A 26,937-nucleotide genomic window follows, 5' to 3' on the forward strand; every position below is an offset into this window, starting at 1 on the left:
TTAATAAAACAAAACACATGCACAATTACTTTGTCCCTCAAGTTCCCAGATTGTATAACATTTAGCAGTACACAAAGCAATTTAAAGACACAAAATTTATGCAACTCCTTTAACATTGAAGGCACAGTATTTTATTTATAGTTTCATGCACATGCATATTAATTTTTGTTTGTTTGTTTGTTTTGGGTCACACCTGTCAGCGCTCAGGGGTCACTCCTGGCTCTGTGCTCAGAAATTGCTCCTGTCAGGCTCACGGACCATATGGGATGCTGGGAATCAAACACAGGTCTGTCCTGGGTAAGCCACATGCAAGATCTGTCTGACCTGTTTAACATCTAAGTGACCTCCCAGTAGGTTGAACTGTTCGATTCTGCTTCCATCCGTCCTGGATCGGCTGCTTGCAGGGCAAATACCCTATCGCTGTGCTATCTCTCTGGCACCATGCATATAATTTAAGTTACCTCAAAAGTTTACCAGGAGCCATTTCTGAGTGCAGAGACAGGTGTGGCACCCAAAAAAAAAAATTAAACTTGGGTCAATCACATGCAAGAGAAGTCACATGCATTACCCCCTAAACTATCCCTATAAGTCCTCTGTTGGGTCCTGAATCTCCTCTATCAGATTGGGGATTCCTTGAGGACAGGAAATCATTTTTATCAACTAGCTTGGGCTTTTCAAATTTGTTCTCTCTTCTCAATGAGTTCCTCTGAGGAGTGACTGTCTCACTGGTCTTGTTCCCAGGCTGCTCCAGTCTCCCGCTTGTGCAGGGGAAGACCCTTACAAGACAGCCTCATAGACCTGGTGGGGACTGTAGGGTAGTGGAGTAGAGCATGGACCAGCTCAGAAGGCTGGAGGCTGTGACTTGTTAACACAGAAAGCACCACCTGCAGGCAGTCCAGGGCATAGAGGTAAGGGTATCCACTCCAATGATCAAGCATCTGCTGGGTAGGGTTCCCAATTACTACTTAAAACCTTATCTTTGGGGGCTGGAGAGATAGCAGGGACGTAGGGTGTTTGCCTTGCATGCAGAAGGACGGTGGTTCGAATCCCAGCATCCCATATGGTCCCCCGAGCCTGCCAGGAGCAATTTCTGAGAACAGAGCCAGGAATAACCCCTGAGGGCTGCCAGGTGTGACCCCAAAACAAAACAAAAGACCTTATCTTTGTAAGAAGAGAAAGCCTAGATCTGAATCCATTCTACCCATGGAAAGGACCAACCATTGTTGATAAGGCCTGCAAAGAAGGACCTAATTCCTAGTGAAATGAGTCAAAGACACAGACAGTGCCCTTCTCATGTCTTGTCCCAATTCATCCTTTATTCTTTAAGCAGGACTGTGGCTACATTCTCGGAATGATGGTGCAGGACTGGATCCAGGTAGGTGAGCACTGGTCCCTGTATTCCTCCTTCATCCTAAAACTCTGATTTCTTTATTTTGGTTTTTGGGTCACACTCGGCTGTGCTCAGGGGTTACTCCTGACTCTATGCTCAGAAATCACTCCTGACAGGTTCAGGGAACCATATGGGATTCAGGGATTTGAACCACCATCCTTCTGCATGCAAGACAAACACCTTACCTCTAAGCTATCTCTCCGGCCGAAACTCTGATTTTTTTTTTTTTGTTTTTGGTTTTTGGGCCACACCCGGCAGTGCTCAGGGGTTACTCCTGGCTGTCTGCTCAGAAATAGCTCCTGGCAGGCATGGGGGACCATATGGGACACATTCGAACCAACCACCTTTGGTCCTGGATCGGCTGCTTGCAAAGCAAACGCCACTGTGCTATCTCTCCGGGCCCTGATTTCTTTTTTTTCTTTTTTTGGTTTTTGGGTCACACCTGGCAATGCTCAGGGGTCACTCCAGGCTCTATGCTCAGAAATCGCTCCTGGCAGGCTCAGGGAACCATTTGGGATGCCGGGATTTGAACAATGACTTTCTGCATGCAAGGCAAATTCCTTACCACCTCCATGCTATCTCCCGGCCCGAAACTCTGATTTCTTTTTTTTTGGTTTTTCGGGCCACACCCATTTGACGCTCAGGGGTTACTCCTGGCTAAGCACTCAGAAATTGCCCCTGGCTTGGGGGGACCATATGGGATGCCGGGGATTGAACCTCAGTAGCGATCTTTCCTTGGCTAGCGCTTGCAAGGCAGACACTTTACCTCTAGCGCCACCACGCCGGCCCCAAAACTCTTATACCCATCACTCAGCCCCATCTCCATGCCAGCCACAACTTCCCAGCAGTGCTGTGTCCACAATAGCCTTCTCCCACTCAGCCTTCTCCTCCAAGCTTGAGATACCAATTCCTTGATAATCTGCCCTTCTGCGGAGCCCCATATCTTGCGACTATGGCAAGATGACTCCTACAATCTGCTTGATCCTAGAGAACTTCTGCCCCTTGCTTAGTTTCTTTTTTTTTTTTTTTTTTTTGGTTTTGGGGCCACACCCAGCTGCGCTCAGGAGTTGCTCCTGGATCTGTGCTCAGAAATCGCTCCTGGCAGACATGGGGAACCATAAGGGATACTGGGATTCGAACCACCATTGGTCCTGGGTCAGCCGCTTGCAAGGCAAAGGCCCTACCACTTTGCTATCTCTCCTGCCCCACCTTACTTTTTAGTTGTTGTTTTTGGGCCACACCCAGTGACGCTCAGGGGTTACTCCTGGCTATGCACTCAGAAATCACTCCTGGCTTGGGGACCACATGGGATTGAACCCTGGTCTGTCCTAGGCTAGTGCTGGCAAGGCAGATGCCTTACCGCTCTGTGCCACTGCTCTGGCCCCAGTTTCCTTACTTATATTTCCTTTTTTTTTTTTTTTTTTTTTTGTTTTTGGGCCATACCCTGTGACGCTCAGGGATTACTCCTGGCTATGCGCTCAGAAGTTGCTCCTGGCTTCTTGTGGGACCATATGGGACACCGGGGGATCGAACCGCGGTCCGTCCTAGACTAGCGCAGGCAATCCTTACTTATATTTCTTTGCAGTCTGCAATGCTTGCCCATCTGAGCCTTCAGAGGAAGCGTTGTGGCAAACAGAGACAGGAAAGACAGAAAACTCTGAAATAACTGCATTAGCCTCTGGGCCCCAATTTAAAAGCCCTGGCTCCTTGCAGGTAGACAAACTCCCAGAGATTCTCCAGGCCCCTGGATACCTCTGGATAAGAGAATGCCTGCAATTCAGCCTGGGCCATAGCACTGGAGTTTGTAGTGTCCAAATTATAGGAAGAGAGGCTATAGATATGGCCCAGTACTTATGTGCATGCCTTACATGCAGGAAACTTGGGCTTGATCCCCAACATTGTAGAAGGTGTGAACAACAAAGGTACCTATAATGGGCATCAGCTTTCAGGGTGTCACTAAGCAAGAAAAATGAATAGTTAAACATATACCACAAAAGACTCATCCGAAACCAATTATTGCCAAACTAATTTATTTTTTAGAGTTTAAAATTTTCTGAATCCTGGCCAAAAGACATTCCCTGACCTGGATAAAAGTCCAGTTTCTTAAGCTTCAAATTCAAATTCAAAGTACTGTGGGTCAAAGTAATGGATGCGGACATAGCCATCTTCTCCACCACTGCTGTAGCTGAGAAGAGAGAGTCAAGAGACCAGTAAGATGAGGTGCAAGGGCAGGTCTACTGTCCCAGCACTGCTCAGCTCCCTGCCCTGGGCTCTTACCTCTTGCCATCAGGATGGAAGGCAAGACTGTTGATGGGCCCAAAGTGACCTTTGACTCTTCCAAACTCTTCTTCAAAGGCTAAGTGGAAGAACCTGGGGAGAAGGGACAGGGAATTCATTCAATCTCTCTGAATGCAAATTATAAAGTGGGGAAAAGTGAAGTCAGAGTGTAGTAGACCAGTAGGGCATTTGCCTTGCACAAAGCAGACTGGGTTCAATCCCTGGCATCCTATATGGTCCCCCAAGCACCCCAGGATTAATTCCTGTGTGTAGAGCTAGGAGTAACCACCGAACATTGCCAGGTATGATCCAAAACCAAAAATAAATAAATGAAATGGGGAAACTAGGATAAGGTGAAATGAATTTAAACAAAATAGGACCAAGTGTGAGGAAGAAAAGACCCAAATGTCTGCCTAAATACATAGCCAATACTTTCCTTCTACATGCTCAGCAGTACTAAGAGCTTGACAAGCACTAACCCCTTTATTTCATGGGTAAGTGTATTAGCACTCACATGACTTAGGTGAGGATAACTGTGTACAAGAAATACAATGGGGGACTGGAGTAATTGTACAGAGAATAAAGCACTCGACCTGCTCACTCCTGACCAGGGTTCAATTCTTCTATGGTCCCCCAATCCCGACCTAGAGTGATTTCTGAGTTCAAAGACCAGGGCAACTCCTGAACAAGGCCAGGTGGATAGTATATGTCAAGAAATTCAGAGTAGGGGCCGGGCGGTGGCGCTAAAGGTAAGGTGCCAGCCTTGCCTGCGCTAGCCTTGGACAGACCGCGGTTCGATCCCCCGGTGTCCCATATGGTCCCCCAAGCCAGGAGCAACTTCTGAGCACATAGCCAGGAGTAACCCCTGAGCATTACCGGGTGTGGCCCAAAAACCAAAAAAAAAAAAAAAAAGAAATTCAGAGTAAGCTGAAGAGTTCATGGTCTTTTGGGTTGCAGCAGAGGTTTGTGGCACTGCTTGAAGACAAATCCTGTCTCTGTGCTCCGGGGTGGGGGGTGGGGTGGGACAACTATGTGCTAGAAATCAAATTAGGGTTAGCTGCATGCACAGCAAGGTCCTGAACCACTGTGCCCTCTCTGTGGCTATGTCACAAGAGCCACAAGCCTAGCTCCCAATGAAAAAAGAGAAGTGTTCTCAGTTACAGCATGTTTGTGTCCACTATGAAAGTCAATCCAGGGAGCTGGAGCAATAGCACAACATACAGGGAGTTTGCCTTGCATGTAGCCAACCCAGGTTAGATCCCTGGAACCCCCTATAGTCCCCAAGTACAAGCACAGTCAGGAGTGATCCATGGGCACTGAGCCAGGAGTTAAACTCTAAGCACTGACAGGTACAGCCCTACCCCACCCCCCTAAAAAAATGCTAGGGTTTTCCAGTTGAAAGAACTTCCTCCTCCTTTACCTGGCTTCAAATTTACCAATCCTGCTGGACGTTGTGGTTACATCCATGGCTTCCTGACCACCGCCCAGTACCACCTGAGGGGAAAAATAAACTCAGGACAGGCACAAAGAACAGGCAAGTCTTTTCGTTTGTATCTCCATCCCTGAACTTTCACTTTCTTGAGCAGTCTTAGAGGAGAGTAACGGCAGAGAAAATTCTTCACCTCCTATCCCACCCCCTGGGTTCTCCAATGCTCCAGCCTAGTGGCTGCCCTAGAAACTCCTTACTGCCTGGTACAACTCCAGGCTCCTAGCTTTACTGCTAAAACAACACAACTCTGGGAACCCCTGGGGCTGTAGGGGGAACAGGACAGGATTCCCTTACATGATCATAGTTGGGAGAAAGGGCAGCTGAGTTGACAGGACGTTCTGTCTGGAAGGTCTTTTGATGTTCAAGTGTTGTGGAATCAAAAAGCTGCAAAAACAAAGCAGGGAGAAATCTGCAAAAGGAGCCTCCTTGGGAGAAGTGGGGCTAGTTAAGAGTTATGCAGGAGAGGGAGCCACCCCAGTAGAACCCCCTGCCGAGATTACCTTGGCTGTGTTGTCTTTGGATGCAGTGACAAACATGGTCATGTCCCTGGATAACTGGATGTCATTAATCTGCCTGCTGTGATTGTTAACTTTCACCAAAACCTCACCAGACTGGGGAGAAAGAGCAGATATTAACAGCGAGCCACACTTGTCAGCCAGCATTCAAGTGCTTCTTGTATCAAAGGGAAAGAGTAGAGGTCTAGACTGGCAGGGCCCCATATGCTCTCAAACCCACAGCAGCTTTCTCTTCCCACACCAAGCCTACACCTGAGCCTGGCCCCTGCATGCAGGCTTTGTAAACACTGCTGGTTCATCTAAAAAAACAAAGCAATGATAATTTTCATTAATCATCTTAGAATAGCAGTTCCTGTTTATTCCTTACTTTGACAAATATCTGGAGAGCTATCATTTGCCAAGCATTGTGCTTAAGCACTGTATGTCATTAAATCATCCTGGCAATCCTATGAAACTTCCTTTGCTTTTTGTTTGGTTTCTGGACCACACCAAAAATGGGTGTTACTCTTGGCTTGATACTTGGGTGTATGTATGTGTGCGGGGGGGTAGGGGGGTGAATTATTCCTGGCAGAGTGCTGTTGGAGCTCCCTCATGAGAAGTTTGTGCTCCAAACCTTTGAACTATCTCCCTAGCCCCTGACGTTTTTTTCTTTTTTAGTTTTTGGGCTACACCGATGGTGCTCAGGGTTACTAGCTCTGCACTCAGAAATTACTTCTGGGCCCGGAGAGATAGCACAGCGGCGTTTGCCTTGCAAGCAGCCGATCCAGGACCAAAGGTGGTTGGTTCAAATCCCAGTGTCCCATATGGTCCCCCGTGCCTGCCAGGAGCTATTTCTGAGCAGACAGCCAGGAGTAACCCCTGAGCACCGCCGGGTGTGGCCCAAAAACCAAAAAAAAAAAAAAAAAAAAAAAAGAAATTACTTCTGGTGGTACTTGGGAAAGGAACCATATGGGATGCTAGGGATTGAACCTAGGTTAGCTGCTGGTAAGGAAAGTGCCTTACCCTCTGTACTATAACACTGGTCCCTCAAGTTTTTGTTGTTTTGGGCCATTCCTGGCTATACTCTGGACTAACTCTTGGCTCTGTGCTCAGGAATCACTCCTATAGTGTGCTCAAAAAACCATATGGGATGCCAGAGATTGAACCAGGGCTGGCAAGAGTTCTAATCACTGTAGTGGGTTTTTTTTGTTTGTTTGTTTGGTTTTTTTGGTGGGAGTCCAGCAATATTCAGGGGTTACTCCTGGTTCTGCATTCAGGAATTACTCCTGGTAGTACATGGGGATCCATATGGGATGGGGGAATCAAACCTAGGTCGAATGCATACAAGGCAAAGGACCTATCTGCTGTACTATAGCTCAGGCCCCATGATTCCTGAAGTTTTTTTGTTTTGTTTTTTAAATATGAAACGCTTCACGAATTTGCGTATCATCCTTGCTCAGGGGCCATGCTAATCTTCTCTGTATCGTTCCAATTTTAGTATATGTGCTGCCATAGCGAGCACGATTCCTGAAGTTTTTGTTGTTTTTTCTGGGCACACCAAGTTGAGATCAAGATCATTCCTTTGAAGGCTGGGGGGATCATATGGGATACAGGGGATTGAACCTGGATGGGCCACATATAAGGCAAGTGTCTCAGCTGCTGTAGTATACTCTGGCCCCTAAAGTAATTTAATAGTTTTATTTATTTATTTATTTATTTATTTTGGTTTTGAGCCACACCTAGCAGCACTCAGGGTTACACTTGGATCTGCACTCAAAAATCACCCCTGGTAGGCTTGGGGGACCATATGGGACAACAGGGATTGAACCTGGGTCTATTCCAGGTTGGCCGCGTGCAAGGCTAATGCCCCACTGCTGTACTATCGCTCTAGTTGAGGGGTCTCAAACTCAATTTACCTGGGGGTCGCAGGAGGCAAAGTCGGAGTGATCCTTGAGTGCAAAGTCAGTAGTAAGCCTTGAACATTGGGGGGTGTGACCCAAACAACTAAAACAAAACAAAACAAAAAGATTCCTCTAGGGCAGGGCCACAAAATGTTGTATGGAGGGCCGTTTGTGGCCCATGGGCCGAAAGTTTGAGACCCCTGCGTCCCATAATAGAAGTTTTAAAAGGGGCCGGGAAGGTGGCGCTAGAGGTAAGGTGTCTGCCTTGCAAGCGCTAGCGTAGGACGGACCGGACCGTGGTTCGATCACCCGGCGTCCCATATGGTCCCCCCAAGCCAGGGGCGATTTCTGAGCGCATAGCCAGGAGTAACCCCTGAGCATCAAATGGGTGCGGCCCAAAAACCAAAAAAAAAAAAAAAAAGAAGTTTTAAAAGGAAGAAATAGAAGTTTTTTGGGTTTTTTTAGTTCTTTTTGGGCCACACTCGTTTGATGCTCAGGGGTTACTCCTGGCTAAGCGCTCAGAAATTGCCCTGGCTTGGGGGGACTATATGGGACGCCAGGGGATCGAACCGTGGTCCTTCCTTGGCTAGCGATTGCAAGGCAGATACCTAACTTCTAGCGCCACCTCTCCGGCCCCGAAAAATAAATTTTATAAGGAAGAAATTAAGGATCAGAGTGTAGTGTGAGGGTTGGGGATATGGCTCAGTGTCAGAGCATTTGCTTTAAGATGTGTGAGGCCCTGGGCTCAATATTTTACAGCTTTAAAGAAAATAAATACAGGTCCGGAGCAATAGCACAGCAGGTAGGGCATTTGCCTTGCACACAGCTGACCAGGGATCGATCCCTGGCATCCCATATGGTCCCCCAAACCTGCCAGGAGTAATTTCTCAGTGTAGAGCCAGGAGTAGTAACCACAGTGCACTGCCGGGTGTGGCCCCCCCAAAAAAATACAAACAAACAAAAAACCCCAAAAATCTGAGACAGAATGGACTTTAATATTTTTTTCCATCTCAGTAATCACCCCTTACTTGGGGGGTTCCTAAGCAATACTTAGGGGATCTCAGGGTCCAACCTGACAGATATTCAGCCAGGTCATCTGGCTCAGTCCTAGAGTCTGAATACAGAGATACTTGGGCCCTGTGGTGCTGGTAACTACCATGGCAGTCCTGGAGATGCTCAGGGGCCTCCAAGTGGTGCTTAGGGTGTCCAGGTCTATACCCAACAGTGCTAGGGAGCCATATAGTGCTTAACCTGACCACTGAAAGATCTCTCCAGCCCCAAAGAGATCTCTTAATGCTATCGCTGTTCAGGCACCTGTCATTGCTATTATATTCTTCAGGTTCATTCTCCAAACTGTACCTGATAAAAGGATTTTAGAGAGAAAATCTTAGTGGACCGTACCATTAGCACAGAGTGTAGGATCTTGACCCAGGTTTGATCCTTGGTACTATATATGATCCCCCAAGTCCATCAGAAATGATCTTTTAACTCAGAGCTAGGAGTAAGCCCAGAACATGACAGATGTTGGGCTCCCTTCCCCCACTAAAAGAACAAAATCTGGGCCAGAGCAATAGCACAGTGATAGGGTGTATGCCTTGCACGCGACTGACCCAAGATGGACCTGGGTTCGATCCCCAGTGTCCATATGGACCCCCGAGCCAGGGGTGATTTCTGAGCGCATAGCCAGGAATAACCCGAGTGTCACCAGGTGTGGCCTCCCCAAAAACAAACAAAAGAACAAAATCTGATTAATAAATAAATATGCCAAACTAGGGTGAGAAGAATTAATACAAGGGTTAAGGGATTTGCCTTATATGCAGCCCATCCTAGTTCGATCTCTGGCCTCACCATGGTGCTCTGAGCATTGCTGGGAATAAACAATAAGCATATAAGCACAGAGCAAGAAGTAGCCTCCACCCCACCCCCCACAAACTCTAAACAGATTATGAGCTGGAAAGATAACACAGGACTACATGTTTGCCTTGTATGTGAACAAACCTAGTTTGATCCCTAGCATCACATATAATCCTCAAGTATATGAGGATTCGGCCTGGAGTAGCTCCTGAATACCACCAGTATAGACAAAATACAAAGTAGGAAACAAACAAAATGGTTTAGTGAAAATTAAATAATTTGACCAACATCACAGTACCAGATAGCAGTGAAATCTATGTTTGAATCCAGTCCATGCTCTTAGCCACTGCTATATCCTGCTGACAGGGAATCATTCAGTGGGCTTGGGCCCACTGTAGGACCCGCCACTTAGCCGCCACGAACTCTGGCAGTCCACCCAGCTCCTTACCTTGGCACTATACTGGTGGAGCACTCCACTCTCGTGGCCAGCAATGATGCATTCTCCTAGGGGACCCCAGACAGCACTAGTGATCTTGGAATCGTTGCAAGGGATCTTCATGTAGGGCTCATTGCTGTCTGTGGGGCAGTAGATATCAGGTTCTGTACTCCAGGGCAGCACCCTTCAACCAACCACAGCTCGAGTCCCAATCTGGTTCTCACCAATCTGACTCGGGTCCCGTAGGTCAAAGAAGCTCACAAAGCACTGGTAGCCCATCTGCTTGTCGGTGGAGAACATGATGATATTGCCCCCAAAGTCAAAGCCACAGGTTCGGACAGCAGAATTGGTTTTGAGTAGGGCGAGCTGCTTTCCTGGGAACAGATGGAGGGTGGGTGATTGACTGCCTGCAGCAAGGAGGACCCTATTCTGATGCGCATCTCAGCAGGGAGATTCTCCCAACCCTCCTTTCCACACTGCATGTGGTGACCCAGCTTTCTTTCTTTCTTTTTTGGTCTTTGGGTCCCACTTAGCAACACTCAGGGTTTACTCCTGGCTCTATGCTCAGAAATCGCTCCTGGCAGACACGGGGAACCACATGGGATGCCAGAATTCAAACCAACATCCTTCTGCATACAAGGCAAATGCCCAACCTCCATGCTATCTCTCCAGCCCCATGGCCCAGCTTTCTTTCTACAGCTTCATCACAGTGCATACTGCTAAGATAGCACAGCTTGGAGAAGACTACAGGATCTGTCTCCTCCTCAGAATGGACCTCTCCATGGAAAAGACCTGCTCTCATTTCTCTGGTGTCTCCAATGTCCAGTAAAAAAGCTGGCACAGAGCCAGGTGCCAGCCAATGCTGAACACATGTAGCAACTTCATGGACTCCCTGTCACTTTTCTCCACATTAGAGATGAACTCTAGACTGCTATCTCATTCACCAAGTCCTTTTCACTTACAAGGCAGTCTGCAGCTGGAAAAGCAGAAGACATACACTTACCAATTTCTTTTTTTTTCTTTTTGCTTGTTTGTTTGTTTTGGGGCCATACCCAGTGACGTTCAGGGGTTACTCATGGCTATGTGCTCAGAAAACGCTCTTGGCTTGGGGGACCATATGGGATACTGGGGATAAAACCCAGATCTGTCCTGGGTCAGCCACGTGCAAGGCAAACGCCTTACCACTGCACTATCACCCCAGCCCCACACTTACCTGTTTCACAGTCCCAGAGGCGACAGCTGTTGTCAGCAGAGCCAGTGAGGACATGCTTGGTGTCCCCTGAGGAGGGTGTTAAGAAACATAACCAAGTTCATTTGTCCTTTTTTTTTTGGGCCACACCCGGCGGTGCTCAGAGGTTACTCCTGGCTCTGCACTCAGAAATCACCCCTGGCAGGCTCGGGGGACCTTATAGGACACCAGGAATCGAACCACTATCCATCCTGGGTTGGCAAATGCCCTACCACTGTGCTATCTCTCCAGCCCCAGATCCCTGTCCTCTTTTTTATGTTTGTTTGTTTTTGATTCACACCCGGCAGCGCTCAGGGCTTACTCCTGGCTCTACACAGAAATCACTCTTGGCAGGCTAGGGGGACCACAGGGGATGCCGGGATTCAAACCACCGTCCTTCTGCGTGCAAGGCAAATGCCCTACCTCCATACTATCTCTCCGGCTGAGCCCTGTCCTCTTTAAGATGCCAACAACATAGTCTCACAGTTCAGCCCCAAACAGCTCCTCTGCCTATCTTGGACCCCAGGGAATTCTAACATCCTTTATCTGAACAGGAACTTGTGTCTGGACCATTCACCAACCAGTGAACAGATAGGTTGGAGAGAGGGGGTATCCTATTCTTCTATAGATTCATGAGAAAACCCCAAACCCCCAATCTCCAAATCAGATACTTCTCTATCATTTGCAGAACCCCAGTAGACTCTGGAGCCAAGGATACAGTCAGCATCCACACACCACACAGCTCCAGTGTGGCCCATGTAGGTGCCCAGCCTTTCACCGTTCACAGAATACCACACATTGACAATCTGAAGGAGCCAACAGAAATGTTAACAGGATAGTACGTAGTCCACCAGATGCAGTAATGGCTTATTTTGCTCCACCCCCACCCCAAACCCTGACAGCTTCTATCCAGGTCAGACTATGCCCTCTTCAGTTCATCTATTGGGAAAGAGCAGGCTGCAGGTAGACAGACCAACTAAAATTCTCCTTCCTGCAGGTAAGGGCAAGAGTTTGCAGAATCAGCTCTATCTGCGACTGCCTTAGCTCCTTCCCAGATCCTAAGATTAGACCATCAAGTTGAGGGGCAATGCAGACAGTTCAAAGGAAAAATATCCAAAGTTTGTTTTTGTTTTCTTTTGGTTTTTGGGTCACACCCAGCAGTGTTCAGGGGTCACTCCCAGCTCTATGCTCAGAAATCACTCCTGGCAGGCTCGGGGGACCGTATGGGATGCCTGCATGCAAGGCAAACGCCTTACCTCCATGCTATCTCTCTGGCCACCCCCCCAAGAAAGTTTTTTTGCAAGTTTAAAATAAAGCCTTTTCGAGTCTCCCTCCACCCGATCACACCCAGCCACGACAGCCTCTGGTCTTCTCTACAGCTGTCCTACCCCCTTCCCCAGCAGAGAATTCCGAGGGGGGGGACCCTTCTGCTTCTCAAAACGGGGTCCCTGATTCCACCGAGAACCCCCGAGACCCGGCGCGAGATGCTCACAGGATCCTTGGCCACAGTGAAGAGGAGGTCTCCCTCGCGGTTGTACTTGATCTGGGTGATGGACCGCTCATGGCCCTGCAGCAAGATCGGCTTCTGTGGGGACATGGAACACGGGCGTGTCAGCGCCCCAGAGCGGGGACAGACTCGGCCCCGCGGCCCCACTCCCATCCCCGTGGAACTCACCATGTCAGCGAGAGACCCGAAGCGCAGGACAGCAGCAGCGTGAGCGGCGCCGGAAGTGGCCGATGAAACACTTCCGGGTCACAGGGCTTCGTCCCGCCCTCGACCCCGGAAGTGAAAGGGACAGCCATGGCAACATGGCGGCGTCTCTCGGTGGGTCGATGTCCCCGCCCCTATTTGGGCTCCCTAAACCTCTCTCCGCCGCCCCGCAGAATTTATTCCTCACCCCACCTCTGCCACCTACCTACTCCCCATCCCGCGACCCGCGCCATTTCACCCTCCCTCTAGCCCCCCATCCCGGGTCTAAGAAATCAGCATCCCGGGGCCGGAGAGATGGCATGGAGGCAGGGCGTTTGCCTCGCATGCTGAGGGACGGTGGTTCGAATCCCGCCATTCCATAGGGTCCCCTGAGCCTGCCAGGAGCGATTTCTTTTTTTCTTTTCTTTTTTTTTTTTTTTTTTTTTTTTTTTTTTTTTTTTTTGGTTTTTGGGTCACACCCGGCTGTGCTCAGGGGTTACTCCTGGCTGTCTGCTCAGAAATAGCTCCTGGCAGGCACGGGGGACCATATGGGATGCCGGGATTCGAACCAACCACCTTTGGTCCTGGATCGGCTGCTTGCAAGGCAAACACCGCTGTGTTATCTCTCCGGGCCCGCCAGGAGCGATTTCTGAGCGCAGAGCCAAGAGTAACTTCTCCTAAGCGTCCGGCTTGAGGCAGGCGTGGGCCCCGGGAGACGCGGCCCCTGGGGAGCGCTGGGCTGGGTTTCGAGCCAAGGCTTCCTCTCGCTTCTCCGTCCAGGGCAGGTGCTGGCGCTGGTGCTGGTGGCCGCTCTGTGGGGGGGCACACAGCCGCTGCTGAAGCGGGCCTCCTCCTCCCGCCTGCAGCAAGTTCGGGAGCCCACGTGGGTCCGGCAGTTGCTGCAGGAGATGAAGACCCTCTTCTCCAATACTGAGGTGCGTCGGCCCCGTGAATGGCCCCCCAGGTGCGGGGGTAAGCCGCGAAGAGCTCCCATCTCTGGAGGCAGGCGGGTCGGGATGGGATTCGCTAGGTCTAGGAGCTTTTTGGCCATGAAAGGTCCGACCCCTGTCTTTTTGATCCTTCACGGTGCTCCTTGAGCCTCAGTTTCTCACCCATAAAATATGAATATTAGGGCCCGGAGAGATAGCACAGCGGTGCTAGCCTTGCAAGCAGTCGATCCAGGACCTAAGGTGGTTGGTTCGAATCCTGGTGTCCCATATGGTCCCCTGTGCCTGCCAGGAGCTATTTCTGAGCAGACAGCCAGGAGTAACCCCTGAGCACCGCCGGGTGTGGCCCAAAAACCAAAAAAAAAAAAAATATATATATATATATATATATATATATATATATGAATATTAATGATAACCCTCTAAGAGGGAGTCTGAGAGGATTAAGCAGACAAATGAAGCACTTACTGTTGGGCTTAAGACAAATGTAGTGTTCAATCAATGGGTGCCATTATTGTTAGGGTGATTAATCCCTTCCAACACACTTTTCCAGAAGTCCCTGGGGAAGAAGTGGAAGAAGATGGCCCAGAGGGCTGAAACACATACTGGAACCCCAACTTACTTTGATTTTTTTGTTTGTTTGGGGGCCACACCTGGTGACACTCAAGGGTTACTCCTGGCTATGCACTCAGAAGTCGCCCCTGGCTTGGGGGACCATATGGGACACTGGGGGATCGAACCATAGTCCTCCGTCTGGATCAGCCACATGCAAGGCAAACGCCCTACCGCTGTGCCATCGCTCCTGCCCCCTTTGATTTATTTTTGGTTTTGAATTCCTATATGGAGGTGCTCAGTGGCTACACCCTGTTTGCTTCTTCAGTGATTCTTGGGACCATGAGGTACCAGAACTCAAAGAGACCCTTAAGCACACCTAGGAACAGCACCCTTTACCTTCTTCTAGTGCTACATGAGGATTAGCACAACAACAATTCAAGAAGGACCTGGAGAACTAGATTTGACCCATGTTACCAACCTAGGCTAGTGGGAAAGACAAGACACAGCATCCCTGAACGTTCAAGACTGTGTAGGAGACTAGAACGAGGGGTCTCTAGGGGAAGGCTTGGAAGAGACTCTGGTGACCAGGGATTTGCAAGACGGGAAAGATAGGGTCTAGTGGGACTCTCAGGACTAAAGCAAGGAGCTATGAGTCACCTCTCTAGTGGAAAGGTTCTCAGAAAGCATTTCGCACCCTGGGACCCTAAAGTCCCTCTCAGGAAAAACGCATCTCAAAGTTCCAAGAAGACAGTACTGCCCAGACAAGCATCAAACCAACCAGGGGTTTCTTTTATTTCCAGTACCTGCTACCCTTTCTCCTCAACCAGTGTGGCTCCCTTCTCTACTACCTCACTTTGGCATCAGCAGGTAGGTTCAGTCCGTGAAAATGCACTGCTAACTGATGGAGGCTCCTGAAAGATCTAGCAGCTGCTAAAGAAGAGATAAGGGCTAGAGTAATACCGTAGCAAGTAGAGTGCATGTCTTGCATACAGCAAATCTGGTTTTGATCCCCAATACCTGGTCCCCAAAGCATCCCCAGGAATAATCCCTAAACTCAGAGACAGAAATAAGCCCTGAGCACAGCCAGGTGTGGCCCAAAAAGAAAAAAGAAGGAAGACTCAGTTATGCCAAGACTGGCTTTGACTCTTATTTTATCTGTGTGCTGACCACGAACAATTCTATTGGAACTTTGATTTGATGTGGTTGGGTATGGAGCATTTTGATCAAGAATTTCAGGGAGGGGCTGGAGAGATAGCATGGAGATAGGGCATTTGTCTTGCATGCAGAAGGACAGTGGTTCGAATTCCAGCATCCCATATGGTCCCCCAAGCCTGCCAGGAGCGATTTCTGAACATAGAGCCAGGAGTAACCTCTGAGCACTGCCGGGTGTGACCCAGAAACAAGCAAACAAACAAACAAAAAAAGAATTTCAGGGAATGAGAAGCTTTGTTTCTTTTTTTTTTTTTAATATATTTTTTATTTAAGTAACATGATCATAGTTGGGTTACAGTCATAACCAGAACACCCCACCTTCACCAGTGTAACATTACCCCCTGCCCCCTTCCCATCCCCTGTCTGTATTCGAGACAGGCATTCTACTACAGTTATTTGTTTTTAAGTTCAGTAACTTGTATTTTTTTTTCCTTAAAGGATAAGAGTAAAAAAATATAGTAAGGGTGTGATAGTGGCAATCACAGTTGTTTACATAGGTCCAGAAAAATGGGGAAAATGGAAAAAAATCCTTGACCTGATTACAAAAAGGCCGCATTTCAAGCAACCTAGTACAGGTGCTCAGTACTCAGAAATGAGGTCCTTTCTTCATTCCACCTGCCACTGTATTATATACTGTGCTGCTCACAGACCATGTGTATCCTCATGTTGATTCCAAGAGCAGATATGACGGCCCTACTTTCACTTCTTGGTGCACAAGGCCTGAGGTGTTCTACTAGTTGGTCGTCTTCAATTTTTGCTTTTATGCTTTAATTTCCCTTGGAATGTCATTCAGACTTGAAGGGGAATATAGCATGATTCCAAATGGCTCTCAGGAATTCTTCAGAAGTCTTGTGAGGTTGAGAGAATATAATCTCTGGAACTACCAACATGGTTTAACTAGTTACTTCACTTTAATCTCTTTTTCCACTGGGTTTCTCTTAAGGCTCAACTGTGCTCAGGGCTAATTCATGACTGTCCTCTTGAATCACTGGTGGAATTCAGGGGACTATATGGAATGCCAGGAACCAAGCCTGGAGATCAAGTATATGCAAGATAAGCACCCTATCTGTTGACTTGAAAGCAATACCGGCGCTCAGGGATTATTCCTGGCTCTGCGCTCAGAAATCTTCCCTGGCAGGCTCGGGGGACCATTTGGGATGCTGGGATTCGTGTCCATCCTGTTTTGGTCATGTGCGAGGCAAATGCCCTGCCGCTGTGCTATCACTTTGGCCTCCTTGAAATGCTTTTTATTTTTGTGAGATTTTGGTTTTGGACTGTACCCATTGGTGCTCAGGTTTTACTCTTGGGTCTTCACTCAGGAATCACTCCTGGTGGGCTCATACAAAATGATAGGGACCTAATCCAGACTGGCCACATGCAAAGCAAATGCCTTAACCTACTATACTATCCTTCTGCCCCTGAAGGCCTTTTTTGGAAAGATTTTATTTTTTTTGGTTTTTGGGCCACACCCGGCAGTGCTCCTGGCAGGCACGGGGGACCATATGAGACACCGGGATTCGAACCAACCACCTTTGGTCCTGGATCGGCTGCTTGCAAGGCAAACGCTGCTGTGCTATCTCTCTGGGCCCTGGAAGGATTTTTTGAATCACACCCAGCAGTGCCTGGGTTGTTTCATGCAGTGCTAGGGATTGAGTCTAGGTTGGCCACAGGCAAGACAAAAACTTTTAACTCTTGCACATACTTCCTGGACCATTGAAGGCATCTTTTACATCAGAAATTATTTTCATTCTAATTTTTGTTTGTTGTTTGTTTGGGGCCATATGTGTCAGTGCTCAGGGGCTGTTCCTGACTGCACTTAGGAATTACTCGTGCCAGTGCTTGGGGAACCATATGGGATGCTGGATGCTCAGGATCAAACCCTGGTCAGCTCATGCAAGGCAAACACCTTGTCCGCTGTACTTTCTCTCTCCAACCCCCAGTTCTTCTCATTCTGATCACTCAGATCTGACCCTGGCTGTGCCCATCAGTAATTCTCTGGCCATCGTCTTCACACTGATTGTGGGCAAGATCCTTGGAGAAGACATTGGTGGAAAAGGTAAGTCACCACGGCAGATGGTGCAAAGGCTGCTGAAGCATTGACACATTGGTTCTTTCCCCAAGCCATCTTTGTGGTGGGTGAGTGGGTCTTCCTCCATCTTGGTTATTTCCTCTGCTTCCTTGTGGTCACAGTGTTCTTCACCTGGCTTCTCAGAGTCAAATCCTGAGTTCTCTCCTCAGTCCTGCACCAGTTTCTGTGGGCATGGCTGAGCTGAGGGCCCCTTAATTTCTCTCCATGATGTAGGTGCACTTGCAGGCATGGTGCTCACAGTGACGGGAATTACAATTTGCGTCTCAAGCTCAGCAAGCAAGACCCAGGAGCAGCCATCTGCCATCTAAGTGGACTGATGTTCTCTCTAGCTCTGTGGTCTCAGGAGCCCTTAGCCCTCAGGTGCCACTAGAGAGCAAATGATTGGGCAATTTATCCCTTGAAGCCTCAATTTCTACACCCCTAGTTGGGGTACTAGCCATCTCAATGATTGCAGTGAGAGCAAGTATGAAAGAGTGTTGTATCTTTCAAGTGCTGTTTGACTACTAGTATTTAGCTCAAGACTTCTCCTGCAGCCTCATCAACCTTTCTGCCATGACAGCTCACTACCTATGACCATACCTGGTGGTCAGCCCAACCAGCCATTGTTACTAAGGCCTGATCTGGACCATCTGAGGCTTGTTGATGAACTGCAGAATCCCAACTACAGGAAAATGGCCAGCCTCCACTTCTAAGCCAGAAATGTGAGCCACAGGCTGCCTACACTGATATAGAGGCCTAGACTGGCTTGGAAGGAAGTGGAGCGGGGATGGTGGTGGTACCTGGGGGCAGCAGATCTGGGAGAATGGGGCCTAGGATGACAAGTACAGAGAAAGAACTATTTGCCAACCTTGATGTCCTACCATAAAGCAGGTGGTCATCCTCACTGTCTACCTCCCAGACATACCCATGAACCCTAGCAATATCTGCCTCCAACCTGGTGCAATACTTGACAAGTAGTACCTGTAATAAATATGTAAGAATGGGCCAGAGAGATAGCATAGCCAGTAGGGCGTTTGCCTTGCACGCAACTGACCCGGGACGGATGATGGTTCAAATCCTGGCATCCTATATGGTCATCTGAGCCTGCCAGGAGTGGTTTCTGAGTGCAGAGCCAGGAATAACCCCTGAGCACTACCGGATGTGACCCAAAACCCAAAAATAAATAAATATATAGGAAGCATAGGAGTGACATATTATTTTATTGTACAGGCCTGTTCCCAAGCTGAGGTCTCCTCCTCCTCCTCCTGGTCTCCTCAATAGTAGCTCCCTTCTTTAGCCAGAAAACCCCAGAAGGAATGACCTTGGTGGTGAGGGCTGCTGGGCTCAGAGGAGAGAAGCAGGCTGGGCTTGAGAGTGGAAGAGGGCTGAAACTTCTAGGGGCCCTGTGTGCCCAAGGGAGCCCTTGGCCCTAAGGAATCAACCAGTTTCTGGAGCTCAAGGACAAAAGTGGTAACATGATCTTGCAAGGTCCTGGTCAGAGATGCTGCCTTTTAGGATGGTGAGCAGGGCCTGAAGCTGAGAGAGCTACCTCAACCCCAGGCTGGTTTTTCAGAGATGGGTCCTCTTCCACAATCTGTGCTGCTCTCTGGATGCAGAAGGCCATACAGATGGTGCCATTAGCATCCCCTGTCTAGCACCCAACCCTCTGCAGGGAGTTTCCCTACCCCAGAAAAGGAAGAGACTTTAGGAATGGACCTGCTGCTAGGACAGAGCAACACCCCTGGCTCTGATGGGAAATCTGCTCACAGTCATGACAGAAGAGCAATTGGGGAGTACAAGTGGCCAATTCTGGGTTCCCAACTCCTGCCCACCTGGTCCAAGGTTTCTTCTGTCCTGGTATCATCATCATCTGCTACTTCCTGAGCCCCTGCTGTCTCCCTCCTTAGGTGGGTAGCACTGTAGACTCCCTTCACACCTAAAAAGGATAGTCAAGAGCTGGTGAGCAGCTGAGGAGCCCTTGGCCTTTGTTCCTGCTCCTCCACTCCCCTTGATTTTGATCCTCATTCCTCAGAGAATGGTAGGAAACTCAGAGGCTCTTTGCCTGATCCCTGTCCCTTTGCACCCCATCCCTGAGGTCTCTTGGTACAGGGGCTGGAGTGATAGCACAGCAGTTAGGGCATTTGCTTTGCACGTGGCCAACCCAGGACTGACCCAGGTTTGATCCCCAGTATCCCATATTGTCTCCTGAGTGGGCGAGGAGTGATTTTTGAGTAGAGCAGAGCCAGGAGTAACCTCTGAGTACAATTGGGTGTGGCCCAAACAAGCAAAAAACGTCTTATGGGGACCGGAGAGATAGCACAGCGGTGTTTGCCTTGCAAGCAGCCAATCCAGGACCCAAGGTGGCTGGTTCGAATCCCGGCATCCCATATGGTCCCCCATGCCTGCCAGGAGCTATTTCTGAGCAGATAGCCAGGAGGAACCCCTGAGCACTGCCAGGTGTGGCCCAAAAACAAAAAACAAAACAAAACAAAAAGTCTTATGGTACAGAATGTCCATGGGCTGCTTTCTTTTTATATTTTTAAAGCAGAGGATAGAATATGGGTCTCATACTGCAAGGTATCACAAAGTCACAGCCTCTAAGCACCCCCCCTTATTTTTTCCTCAGTTTTTCCCAGTTATCCTCAAGGGTTATTTGTCTCTGCTCACGAGTACTTGGGGGCAGTGCTTAAGGGATGTTATGCAATGCCAGAGAGCAAAACAGCTGTCTGTTGTAGGCCAGAGAGATAGCATGTGGAGGTATTGCATTTGCCTTGCATGCAGAAGGATGGTGGTTCGAATCCCAGCATCCTATATGGTCCCCTTAGCCTGCCAGGAGAAATTTCTGAGCGTAGACCTAGGAGTAACCCCTGAGCGCTGCCGGGTGTGACTCAAAAACCAACCAAACAAAAAAATCTGCCTGCAAGTGCTATATCCCTATGATAATTATCTGCACTTAACCCATTTTCGGGGTCATCTTAATGGGGGCCACACCTGGTAGTTTGTTTTCTAGGGTTCAAGGGCCACTCCTGTTAGCATTTAGAGACCACCAGGGCCATCTCCAACAAATTTAAAAAATTATGTGCCAGAAACTAAACCCTAGGGCCGGAGAGGTGGCGCTAAAGGTAGGTTGTCTGCCTTGCAAGCACTAGCCTAGGACGGACTGCGGTTCGATCCCCCAGCATCCCATAGCCAGGTACCCCCAAGATGGACAATTTCTGAGCACATAGCCAGGAGTAACCCCTGAGTGTCAAATGGGTGTGGCCCCCCCCCAAAAAAGAAACTGAACCCTGAGTCTTGTCCTGCTCTGCCACTTAAGCCACACTTGGCTGCTTGCCATAGGTTAGTCTGTGAGGCTAAGACAGAATCTGCACATTGGAAGAGAAGGAGAAGCCATGCTCAGGTCACATTCTGCTTTTCACTAGGGCATTTTACCCTCAGGGACCATTTATGTCACTGTGACAGAGGAGGTTTGAGAAGAGCCTGGGGCCCAAGAATCTCTTACCTGGGGAAAGTAAGAGAGTTGAGGTATCACTTCTTGGCTCTCCAGCCTGCTGGGGTCTGGCATAGAAAATAGATGTTTTGGGTCCCGATGGTTCCTTTGGAGAGAGCTGGGTTGCTGGTATCCTGGGGCCATGGGCCTGAAGAGATGACACTGTACTGAAATTGTGGGTATTCGCTGTACTTACCTTCTCTCCTCCCAGTCCAGGCCTGGTTGCTTGGTGTCTGTATGTGGGAAAGGGGTACCATCCACCTTCAGAGCCACATCACCTCCCTGCTCCCTTTCAGACTGCCCTACCCAGACCAGGGCAGCAGCAGAGATGGCAGGTAGAACCAGGCCCTCATCTCTGGCAGGACCCAGCTCTGGATGAAAGGGTGCTGCACAGAGAGGCCTTGCCCTGCATCGAACCTGAAAGGAGACCTGAGATTTCACCGGGCCTGGATTGACCAGTAACTGTCAACCCCAAACAAATCATTTTTCTTCTTTGAACCTCAGTTTCTCCTCATTATTCATGGGAATAATATTTTATAATATATAATAATATATTCAGTCATGGATTACTAGGAGGGTGCAGTGAGGTAAGGTAGGTGACTGACCTGGAGGGGTCAGCCTGCCACTCTCCTCCCCCACCCAAGGTCCCTGTTACCTACCCCCTGCTTGTAGAGCCTAGATTTCAGGTCTGGGGGGTGCCTGCAGTGAACACAGAAAAGGCTCATGGTAGGCAGAGGGGGACAGGCATCAAGGTGGTGTCCTCAGCACTAACATGCTGCTCTTTCCCCTTCCACATACATACCAGCATCCCCTGGGCAGCAAGGGGGCAGGCACCAGCAGCTCCACATAAGGGAGGGCCTTGAACTCATCCTCTCCAACAGCCACATAGAAATGGCCACTCTCCAAAGCATCCACTGCTGACAGTGGGACCCCTTCCAGGTTGCAGAGTCTGAGAGGCAAGTAGGGAAGTCAGTAGGAAGGGTGGAGAATGCCCAAAGGGCTGACTACTTGCTTTGCCTGAGCACCATCAGGTGTGACCCCCCACCCCCACAAACAAGAAACTAAACTGGTGGATTGAAGGGAGGGGGCACAACTACTCCAAGGTAGATGTCACCTCCCTGCTACCCTGTCCATCATGTGGGCTCTGCCCTTACTCTGAGGGTGGGACTGGAAGAACCTCTTCCTGAGACGTAGGAGGAAAGTCCACTGGGGGAACATGTTTTACTCTTAATACTTTTACCTCTTAATCCTCAGGGATAACCAGTACTGTAAGGAAGGGAGTTAGCAGACAGGCTGCCATCTTTTTTTTTTTTTTTTTTTTTTGGTTTTTGGTTTTTGGGTCACACCCGGCAGTTGCTCAGGGTTACTCCTGGTTCCTGCATGAAAGGCAAACGCCTTACCTCCGTGCTATCTCTCTGGCCCCGATCTTTTTTTTTTTTTTTTTTTAATTTATTTATTTAGTCTTTTGTATTTGGGCCACACCCGGTGGCTCTCAGGGGTTACTCATGGCTCTGCGCTCAGAAATCGCTCCTGGCAGGCTCAGGGGAACAATATGGGATACTGGGAATTGAACCTGGGTCTGTCTCAGGTCAGTTGCGTGCAAGGCAAACACCTTACCACTGTGCTATCATTCCATTCCCTAGGATGCCATCTTGAGACATGTCCCTCTCTGCCCACTGCAAGCCTTTATTTTCACTACAGACACCCAGACCTAAAGTCTCTCCTTATAAACAGCGGGAGGTAACATAAGGCTCCTAGTTGGAGACAAAGGAATCCAGTAGGGAAACTTTGGGGAGTTTGGGCCTCCTTAATCCCATACTCACTTGCACACAGCCCCACTCTGCAGTTTTGCCTTTTCTGTTAGGAGCTTCAATACTGTGTTCCAGTCCTCACTGGCAGACTGGGATAGTTTCAGGCTAAAAGGAGGACTTAATAGGTCCCCATTCCTGAATACCCTAGAACAGAGAGCAGTCGGGTCAAGGAAGAGGGTCCCTAGGACTCTGAATTGGAATTTCTGGCTCCTGGAGACACCTGGGCAGGCCATTCTTTCCTAACATGTTCTTTAGCAGCTGGTACGGTCTTTACACCTGGTAATACTGATATGGAATACTGTGGGAACTGTCCCTCTCATGGTATCCTCCTTCCAGTGGGCAGGCCCTAATTCACTGCTTTGGAGTTTGGAGTTGAAGTCTTCCTCTGTCCCTCTCGTCCTCTCTTCCTTTCCTCCTCCTTCCTTTCTCTCTCTCTCCTCCCTTTCTCCCCCTCTCTCTCCCCCCAGTGGCTCAGCTGATGGCAAGCCCTAATTCACTGAATTGAAGCTAGCCTTCCTTCATTCCTTCCTCCCTCCTTCTTCCTCTCTCTCTCCCTCCCTCCTTCCTTTCTCTACTCGTTGTGGTATTGCTCTGGCTCCTCACACATACACACACTGAAACGAGACCTCTTTCCATTCCTTTTACCCCATACTCACCGAATATAGCAGGGGGCACCTGCCTTCTCCCGCTGGCCATGGCTCCCATTACTGGCACTCTGAGTTTGAGCCTGGAGTAGTCAAAAGAGGCCTTGAGTTAGGGGTAGGTCAGCTCAAAGAGGGGCATGGAGGAAAATGAACAGAAACATGTGGCAGAAGGGGCACAGAGAGATGGACTGGTCACACCTTCCACCAAAGGGCACTTCAACTACACCCCTATTCTTTTTGAACCTTTGCACTCCCCCTCCAGTTTTTCACATTCTCCTCTTCCTTTGAGGAGGTGGCCTAGAGTTAAATGACAGGCTAAAGAAAGAGCAAGGATAGACTTGAGACTCCTGCACCCCAGGAAGACTGACAATGGGTCTAGACTAGAGCATAAGGATGAGGACACCAAGGAACTGATTAGTCTTGATTTTTCGGCCTTGGGAGCAGGGGCAGGCAGAGGGGAGAGAGGTGGCCCTCCAGGACTCACTGGTGCTCTGCTGCTCTTCACTCCCGGCTCCTTCCCTCTAGGGGGTAAGTACCTGGAAAGAAAGGAGGTTAGAGCTTAGGCCTCCACAGGTCTGTAGCTACCAAGTATCCCTCCCCACAGAAAGAATCTCAGTCCAGAAACAGACATTCCCCCTGAACCTGAACCTACTTTCCAGCCTTGAGTCAGGCTTAACATTCAAACTGAATCTGACAATCTGACATGAGACAAAAGAATAAAGAGCAAGTGGCCAGATGATATAATATATCGGGCAGGTCACTTGATTTGCACACAGCTTACTAGGCACCCCATATGGTCCACAAGTTGGCCGAAGTGATCCTTTTTCTTTTTTATTTTTTTTGTTTTGTTTTTTGGGCCACACCCGGCAGTGCTCAGGGGTTACTCCTGGCTGTCTGCTCCTGGCAGGCATGGGGGACCATATGGGACACCAGGATTCGAACCAACCACCTTAGGTCCTGGATAGGCTGCTTGCAAGGCAACGCCGCTGTGCTATCTCTCCGGGCCCTGGTTTTGGTTTTTGAGTCACATCCAGTCATGCTCAGGGACTACTCCTGGCTCTGCACTCAGAAGTTGCTCCTGGCAGGCTCCAGGAACCATGTGGGATGCCGGGATTTAAACCATCATCAGTTCTGGATCCGCTGCATGCCCTACCACTGTGCTGTCTCTCCAGCCCCAGGAGACAGCCTTGAGTAAGCAAGAGTAAGCCCTAAATACTTTCAGTATGGCCCAAAGACAAAGAAATAACAATGATCATGGGCTGAGCCAGAGAGATAATAGCAGGTGAGGCCCTTGACTTGACCAACCTGGGTTTGATCCACCCAGCACCATATATATGGTTCTCTGAACCCCATCAGAAAAGTAGATAATGGCCGGAGTGATAGCATAACAGTAGAGCATTTGCCTTGCAAGCAGCAGATGTAGGACAGACCTTGATTTGATTTCCTGGTGTACCATATGGTCTCCCAAGCCAGGAGCAATTTTTGAGTGCATACCCAGGAGTAACCCCTGAGCGTCACAAAAAGTGGCCCAAAAAGCAAAAAGGAAGCATACAAAATGTATGACAAAACATATACACACACAAACAGAAGATTGTGTTTTGTTTCTTTGAGGGGGGGTTGGGTCACACCTGGCAGAGCTCAGGGTTTACTCCTGGCTTTACACTCAGAAATTGCTCTTGGCAGGCTTAGGGACCATACGGGATGCCAGGATTCGAACCACTGACCTGCATACGAGGCAAAGGTCTTACCTCCATGCTCTCTCTCTTTGGCCCCCAAAAAAGATTGTGGTTTTTGTTGTTGTTGTTTGGTTTTTGGTTTTGGGGCCACACCCGGTGGTGCTCAGGGGTTACTCCTGGCTGTCTGCTCAGAAATAGCTCCTGGCAGGCACGGGGGACCATATGGGACATCGGGATTCTAACCAACCACCTTTGGTCCTGGATCGGCTGCTTGCAAGACAAACGCCGCTGTGCTATCTCTCCGGGCCCCAAAGATTGTGTTTTTAATATGAGCCAGATAGCTTAATGGTCTGGAGCACATTTTGGAAGCCCTTGCCAGGTTTAAGCACCTGCATTGTTTAGTTTCCTGCTTCCTGCTGGAAGCTCCCATCAAGCACTGGTGTGGCCCAAACATCAAATAACAATGCTATTCTAATATATCCCAGGAATTTTTTTCCTTTTTTTTTTGCTGGGGTTAGGGAGCCCACACTTGGAGGTGCCCAGGTGACCCAGGAATTCCTCAATTCATGAGGCAAATGATTTAATACCATTTTACATGAAACATGGAATTTGTGACTTGGTGTCAGGATAATAATATATTGTTTAGGGCAGGTGCTTATCATGCACACAGCTGATCTGAGTTTAATCCCCAGTACCTCATATGGTCCTCTGAGCTCTGCCAGGAGTAATTTCTAATTGCAGAACCAGGAGTAAATTCTGAGCATCACAGAGTGTGAATCAAAAACAAACAAAAAACTAAAAAGTTGTGACTCACTTCAAGTAACACAGAAGCTACAGGTCTGCCCAGTTCCCACTCCCAGGGGTCATCTTATACCATGGGAACTGAGCAGTGAACTCACATACTCAGATTCCTTCAGATCCTGGATAGTGCAGCAGTCCCATCCCCTACCCTCAAAGGAGGCAGAAATATATAAAGGTGAGGAGGGACAGGTGTCTGGGAGTAGGGGTGGGTGGGGACCCATGGGTGGGGACCCTTAGGGGAATCTTTGGAAAAGGAGCTTTCCTATGGAGGAAAGTTCTCCCCGGTTGGGTGCCTCATGCATGCCTGGCTCACACCTGAACTGTTGTTCTGCTATTTGTATTGGCATACTCCGCAGGTCACTTCATTTCACTGCCTTCCTTTCCCCTTCTGAAAGAAAGAGGAGACAGGCTAGAAAGATGATACAGTGGGCAGGGAACTTGCCTTGCAGGTTTGCTCCCTAGTACCCCATATGATTCCCTTGGCATTTCCAGGTGTGACCCCCTTCCCAAAAAAAGGAATGAAGAAAAGACCACCTCTGCAGAGGGCTGCTGCAGGCCAGGAGAGGACAGACCCAGTGTCTGTAGCTCACACTATGTATTGCAACTCATAGAAAGGAAGACCATGCTATGTTCCACCGGCCTCAGGTAGTCCCAGTGTACTCACTGGAGCTTGCGAAATGGCTCAAAACCCGCAGCCACATAGTGCCCTCCATTCTGCAGGTCTGCAAGGTTGGTGACTGGGTGGCCGTGGCGCGGTGTGTAGAGGGCTCGCACTGCTAACGGGGCCTGCACCACTGACGTTACCTCACAAAAGAAGGTCTCCAGAGTGGGGAAGCGGCGATGGGTCACCACCAGCCGGCAGCCTGGGGAGAAAGGATCTCCATTCCGGTTCACTACTACCCTCTTAACAGGACTGCCACCTGCCATGGTGTAGCCTCAGTTAAAGACGCAGAGCTGTTACCAGGTAACTAAGA

General features: G+C 49.1%; 3 protein-coding genes and 1 non-coding gene across 4 annotated transcripts; 1 reads left to right on the forward strand and 3 right to left on the reverse strand.

Annotated features, from left to right (window-relative positions):
- Positions 1–3,403: 3,403 nt before the first annotated feature.
- EIF3I (eukaryotic translation initiation factor 3 subunit I) lies at positions 3,404–12,880 on the reverse strand. The gene is made up of 11 exons (XM_049775539.1): positions 12,761–12,880; positions 12,562–12,654; positions 11,788–11,875; positions 11,055–11,120; positions 10,066–10,215; positions 9,854–9,981; positions 5,657–5,767; positions 5,451–5,540; positions 5,088–5,161; positions 3,668–3,760; positions 3,404–3,575 (listed from the first exon to the last, which is right to left on the reverse strand). The coding sequence occupies exons 1-11, from the start codon at positions 12,878–12,880 to the stop codon at positions 3,494–3,496; spliced, it is 1,095 nt and encodes a 364-aa protein (XP_049631496.1). The 3' UTR covers positions 3,404–3,493.
- On the reverse strand, positions 7,066–7,172 carry LOC126012998 (U6 spliceosomal RNA). Its single transcript, XR_007497336.1, has one exon. It is a non-coding gene; the product is annotated as a U6 spliceosomal RNA (small nuclear RNA).
- On the forward strand, positions 12,849–18,086 carry TMEM234 (transmembrane protein 234). The gene is made up of 5 exons (XM_049775107.1): positions 12,849–12,894; positions 13,540–13,694; positions 15,062–15,128; positions 17,437–17,529; positions 17,776–18,086. The coding sequence occupies exons 1-5, from the start codon at positions 12,879–12,881 to the stop codon at positions 17,868–17,870; spliced, it is 426 nt and encodes a 141-aa protein (XP_049631064.1). The 5' UTR covers positions 12,849–12,878; the 3' UTR covers positions 17,871–18,086.
- A 950-nt stretch (positions 18,087–19,036) lies between these two features.
- On the reverse strand, positions 19,037–26,890 carry DCDC2B (doublecortin domain containing 2B). The gene is made up of 9 exons (XM_049775540.1): positions 26,628–26,890; positions 23,971–24,022; positions 23,499–23,569; positions 22,855–22,986; positions 21,834–21,980; positions 21,691–21,730; positions 21,044–21,179; positions 19,374–19,477; positions 19,037–19,147 (listed from the first exon to the last, which is right to left on the reverse strand). Exons 1-9 carry the CDS (start codon positions 26,888–26,890, stop codon positions 19,037–19,039), a joined length of 1,056 nt encoding a protein of 351 aa, XP_049631497.1.
- Positions 26,891–26,937: the final 47 nt, after the last annotated feature.

Source organism: Suncus etruscus, chromosome 6, assembly GCF_024139225.1.
Source record: "Suncus etruscus isolate mSunEtr1 chromosome 6, mSunEtr1.pri.cur, whole genome shotgun sequence".
NCBI lineage: Eukaryota > Metazoa > Chordata > Mammalia > Eulipotyphla > Soricidae > Suncus > Suncus etruscus.

Excerpts from the sequence above, each read along its gene's own strand:
- TMEM234 (XM_049775107.1), top strand. Across the intron at positions 13,695-15,061 it reads CCCTCTTCTCCAATACTGAG|TACCTGCTACCCTTTCTCCT; the intron begins GTGCGTCGGCCC and ends TTTTATTTCCAG. Across the intron at positions 17,530-17,775 it reads AGAAGACATTGGTGGAAAAG|GTGCACTTGCAGGCATGGTG; the intron begins GTAAGTCACCAC and ends TCCATGATGTAG.
- EIF3I (XM_049775539.1), bottom strand. The coding sequence starts at position 12,880 with ATGTTGCCATGGCTGTCCCTTTCACTTCCGGGGTCGAGGGCGGGACGA. Across the intron at positions 5,768-9,853 it reads TCCACCAGTATAGTGCCAAG|TCTGGTGAGGTTTTGGTGAA; the intron begins GTAAGGAGCTGG and ends CTTTCTCCCCAG. Across the intron at positions 3,761-5,087 it reads ATTGGTAAATTTGAAGCCAG|GTTCTTCCACTTAGCCTTTG; the intron begins GTAAAGGAGGAG and ends CCTTCTCCCCAG.
- DCDC2B (XM_049775540.1), bottom strand. The coding sequence starts at position 26,890 with ATGGCAGGTGGCAGTCCTGTTAAGAGGGTAGTAGTGAACCGGAATGGA. Across the intron at positions 22,987-23,498 it reads GGTGCCCCCTGCTATATTCG|GGTATTCAGGAATGGGGACC; the intron begins GTGAGTATGGGG and ends TCTCTGTTCTAG. Across the intron at positions 21,981-22,854 it reads CAGAGTGGGGCTGTGTGCAA|ACTCTGCAACCTGGAAGGGG; the intron begins GTGAGTATGGGA and ends CTTGCCTCTCAG.